Source organism: Montipora capricornis, chromosome 13 (genome assembly GCF_036669925.1).
Source record: "Montipora capricornis isolate CH-2021 chromosome 13, ASM3666992v2, whole genome shotgun sequence".
NCBI lineage: Eukaryota > Metazoa > Cnidaria > Anthozoa > Scleractinia > Acroporidae > Montipora > Montipora capricornis.
Genome location: NC_090895.1, coordinates 49,180,028 through 49,184,838, shown reverse-complemented (window position 1 = coordinate 49,184,838; position 4,811 = coordinate 49,180,028). Strand labels below are relative to the sequence as shown.

Sequence of the window (4,811 nt, the reverse complement as noted above, 5' to 3'; positions counted from 1 at the left end):
TTTCTTTCCAAGTAAATCACACGATTTTCCGCTTCGAGAAACGAATACGCTGTCTTATTATTGTGCCCTTGTTGCCTTGGTTTCAGACTACCTGGATGTGACCTCTTAAGAGCTTGCGTTGGTGTCTGTTACTCATGTTGCGATGACAGCACAATAATAATGCTTTTTCTTTCCAAGTAAATCACACGATCGTCCGCTTCGAGAAATGAACACGCTGTCTTATTATTGTGCCCTTATTGCCTTGGTTTCAGACTACCTGGATGTGACCTCTTATGAGCTTGCGTTGGTGTCTGTTACTCATGGTGCGATGACAGCACAATAATAATGCATTTTCTTTCCAAGTAAATCACACGATCGTCCGCTTCGAGAAATGAACACGCTGTCTTATTATTGTGCCCTTGTTGCCTTGGTTTCAGACTACCTGGATGTGACCTCTTATGAGCTTGCGTTGGTGTCTGTTACTCATGGTGCGATGACAGCACAATAATAATACATTTTCTTTCCAAGTAAATCACACGATCGCCCGCTTCGAGAAATGAACACGCTGTCTTATTATTGTGCCCTTGTTGCCTTGGTTACAGTTTCGGGGGCTGGGTGGGTGGGCGTAAGAGCATTATTTACTGGCAAAACGAAAATTTCCAATAACTATCGCTGGCTGGGAAGGGTTTCAACATCATAAATGCCGCTGGCTGGCGCCCACAGCGAAATGTATACCTTCCTGGCTAGGAAAAGGCCTCAAAATAATGGATGCTGGCTGGCGACCTCGGAAAATAATCTCTTGCTAGCTGGCTCTGAAGAGCGGATATTTATTTCCCAGGGTAGTTAAATATTAACCAAAAATGTCTTAATCGATGCCCACATATCGTGTAAGTCAATAACAGATGAATTCAGAAAAAGTGTTCGTTGGGTACTCCTGACTTGCGTACCACGTACCTGAAAGGGTTTCTCACTGTTCGTGTCATCCCAGAGTGTCTTAAACACCGTTTTCACTCTCTTTTGTTGCGTGGCTGAGCTGACTTCTTCCAAATTTAAATCATTTGCTCTTTTAACAGAGCTATCGACTTCCATATCAATTTATTCACAGCTGTTATCCCCTGGCATCACTGTACAAAATCGCAACTTTCGCCCGCCATTTTATTATCACGCCATTTGATTACGCAAGAGGACAACATCCACGCGAGAACCCACGAATTGTGCGTGAGTCCGCGCAGATATATGACGTCAGGATGGCGCAATTTGTTCTAAAAATAGAAAAATTGTCCCATATCATGGTTCCGCGCGGATCCCAATACTTACGGTATCCATCCCCGATTATGGCTCCTGGCACAAAGGAATACTATTTTCTTTTTCATGGCTTAAAAGTAAATTTAAAAACAACACCTAATTATTTCAAATGAACACCTATATTCAATTTCCAATAAGGACCGCGCATTGCTTCACTCTCAGAGAAATTGATGGGAATAGGTTAGCGCTTATTTTGGAATTTGGATTTAATTCACATTATTTCGGTTGCTTTGTCTTCGTTGTGGTTGTCGTGATACACGTAAATATTCCAGATCCTTTTATATTTCATCATGTCTGCGGATTATCTTGTGATCTCGTCTAAAAACCACAACCTTTATCGTTAACATCAGTCGAAAACCGTACCAGAGCGGTTACAAAATGCTTAGAGAGAAGGAAGAAGACAATGCCAATACGGGTTGTGCATGGTCCAAGCAAATTGAACCATGTAGACACAGCTTACAAAAACAGTTTCTTTGACATCTTAACTTAGGTTTTCAAGTCAAACAGTCAAGTTGGTAATATTTAGATGTTGATTGATGTTTGACTGAAAATTACAGCTGTTCATCGACAGTTCGAGTACGCATTTCTTATTACTAAGCAGCTGCGGGAAGAAGGGAGTGACAAATCATTCAATTTCCAATTTACATAAGCAAAGGAAAGTACATTCAAATACTTGTTTTTGGAGTAAAAGTCTGGAATCTTAAATTTCTGGATTTACTTTTCCCTTTTATGGCGTGGTGACGATGATCGCTACTTTACAGGCTCTTTGAGTCACAGTATATGGGCGTTACCTATGCATATGACAACTTAGTTTATACAAAAAGTTATGAACTAAGCTAGTTGTCATTAATTTCCCGAATAATTAAAAAACAGCCTGTCTTGTGACATGTCGATCGAGTGATCAGCAGTTTCAGGTGATTTTCTGCTTGGCTTTGCAGGAAAATAACAATCAGTCTGGTTTGCTGATGGTGATGGAAACGGCATAATTGAAGGAACGCACACCGTTTACTAGCAGGAGGCGCATAAGGCCAAGGTTCATTAGAAGGTCCATCAAGTCCAAAGCTACTTACAGCAGGATTTTATGTTGGTCAGTAACTCACAAAACCATTGTCTTTTAAGGAACGACTGTTCCGAGAAGTAACTGCCTTAGTTAGGAATTGTCATTACCCAAGCACGATTTAATTTTTTTTTTTTGCGCAGTTTCTTTCGGCTCCACAGCAAAAGCCAAGGAAAAAACATTTGATATGTACAAACGTTAAATGTCATCGCAAAACCGTGGCGATTGCCTCTTATCTCCGAGCAGTTTTTAACGGTTTGATTAATAAATTAAACTTGTGCTAATGCTGTTTTTTCCGACCGACGAAGGTTTAATTTACTTCATAGATTAGTCCTTCTTATAAGGATAAGAAACGCATAGTAGTTTCATAGAAAGTTATGTATCCTGAAGAAAGGACCGGACATAGTGGATTTTCGAAAAAAGTATCCTTTCCTATTGTCTTTTCGTAAAGAATACTATAGGCAGGCAGGTTTTGGACAGGTTTCCGTTCCCTTTAAGTACGCTTCGTCGGTCCGGTAAAAGACAATTATACAAAATTTAATTATTAATCATACAAAATTTAGTTAATTTTAGGCGTGTTCTCATAGACCATACTTGAGCAAACGGTCGGGATGCAAAATTGACATCTTGGTGATGCCAAGTGTGGAATCGAGTAAAGTTAATTCTGTTGCCAGGGTCTAGCAAGTTGGGAATAATTTCCTGGGGGTTGCACAAAATTATTCATTTTTGTACATTCAGTAAGATTTTTAGTTAAATAAATTAAGAAGAAACATGATCAGCGACAAACGTGATGAATTCATCGTGTGACGGTCAGTGATATTTAGTGTTTCGCCGCGTAGAAGGGGCTGTAAGTATAACCGACCTTCCACTCATGGAGACAGCAATCTTCCGATATATTAATTTCAATCGTTTCTTGAGGCTTTTGAGCTGGGATGATTTTGAAGAAGAAATGCTAAGGCCTGTCGTTTTAAAAAGGAAATGATTCCGACAGATGTCGATCAGTCGTTTTAAGAGAAATTATCATAATTGAAACTGATGCGCTTCAATTTACAATGAATTTAAGGGCACCTTTATAGATCCAGATTCTTCACGCTAAAAATCTGTTTCAAGAGTTTTGGCGAAATTATTCTCAATAAAAAAGCAATAAGTTAGAGGGGCTTTAAAAATCTTCAATCATATATTCATCTTCTTCTTTCTTTCTTTAATTTCTTTCCTTCTTTATTCATTCGTTCGTTCCGTTATTCATTCATTGTTTCATTCGTTTATTCATTCATTCTCTCATTGAATTGATAATTTATTAATTAGCTGGTTTACACATCATATTCCATATGCAATAAAAATAATTGAAATGATGAGCAAATTAACACAGAGAATATCTTTTTTCCTTTGTAGGTGACTGAATAGCAGACGGGTTGGGTCAAAATTCCCATGAATCATGTTTGATTCGATTGATATCACCATAGCAACAGTCGAGTGTTTAATAGCCGTTACAAGCATCGCTGGAAACTTACTCGTATGTTTCGTCATAGTCAAAAATCGTGATATGAGGTACACACTTATAATTAATTAGCACCAGCTCCATTGAAATCTTTTGGTCCAATTCCCCCATCCAAGGGTATTAAGGGCAAGGAAAACAGTGAAATACTGAAGGGTGTGGCGCGGTGGGATAGGGTCGAAATGTCCAGTTTATCTAACTTCATTTAATAAATGCACATGACGGAGCACACCGAGCGGATGGTAACCACTATCCCAGACAATCGTTGCAGGGAATGTAACATATCTTAGATACGAGAAAGTGTTGGTGCTTTTAATTTATCATTCAGAGTTATTGATTGAATCAGTTCCGTTCTTGTTTATATCTCATAGGACTCCTTTCAACTATCTGCTAGTGAACCTTGCAGTAGCTGACATCATTTACCCCACCTTCCTCTTAATCTACGACACCTACAATCATTCTCTTCACACTCCCGATGAAATGCCTGGGAATGCAATTTGCCTGTCGTTAAGAAAGTTGGCGTGGATCGGAGCTGATAGTTCAGTATTCACTCTGATTGCCATTGCAAGGGAACGCTACTTCACTGTGGTACATCCACATTCAATTCAGCGGAAACTCACTTGGCAAAAATTAAAGGTGCGATGATGAACCTGTGGAGCGGATGCACTCACAAGAAAATCATGTTTTCCAAATAACCTTTAGGAAACTTCATATGGGAAGAATATTAAAAGTTAAATCAAATCAGTATTGAAATTATTCAAAAAAGTTAATTGGGTCCTTCAAATGAAATGAATTATAGTTTCAAATCTCCATTTTCAGATTTTTTCACGGGACAGAAAGACATTAATTAATTAATTAGAAAAATAGTAACCTGTGGTCAACTAAGTTTCGAAAATGCTTTGTTTGCCCTGCAACTGACCTTTCTCCCCGTCGAAGACTAATGGTTAATTTTCCTATTTGTATACATTGCTTCCC

General features: G+C 38.7%; 1 protein-coding gene across 1 annotated transcript in view; it reads left to right on the top strand.

Annotated features, from left to right (window-relative positions):
• Positions 1-2,256: 2,256 nt before the first annotated feature.
• Positions 2,257-4,811, top strand: part of LOC138028283 (neuropeptide FF receptor 1-like) — a 7,526-nt gene continuing 4,971 nt past the window's right edge. The window contains exons 1-3 of the mRNA XM_068875761.1: positions 2,257-2,371; positions 3,734-3,889; positions 4,208-4,472. Of these exons, the coding sequence (XP_068731862.1) occupies positions 3,777-3,889; positions 4,208-4,472 (378 nt within the window). The 5' untranslated portion in view covers positions 2,257-2,371; positions 3,734-3,776. The remainder of the gene's footprint in view (positions 2,372-3,733; positions 3,890-4,207; positions 4,473-4,811) is intronic.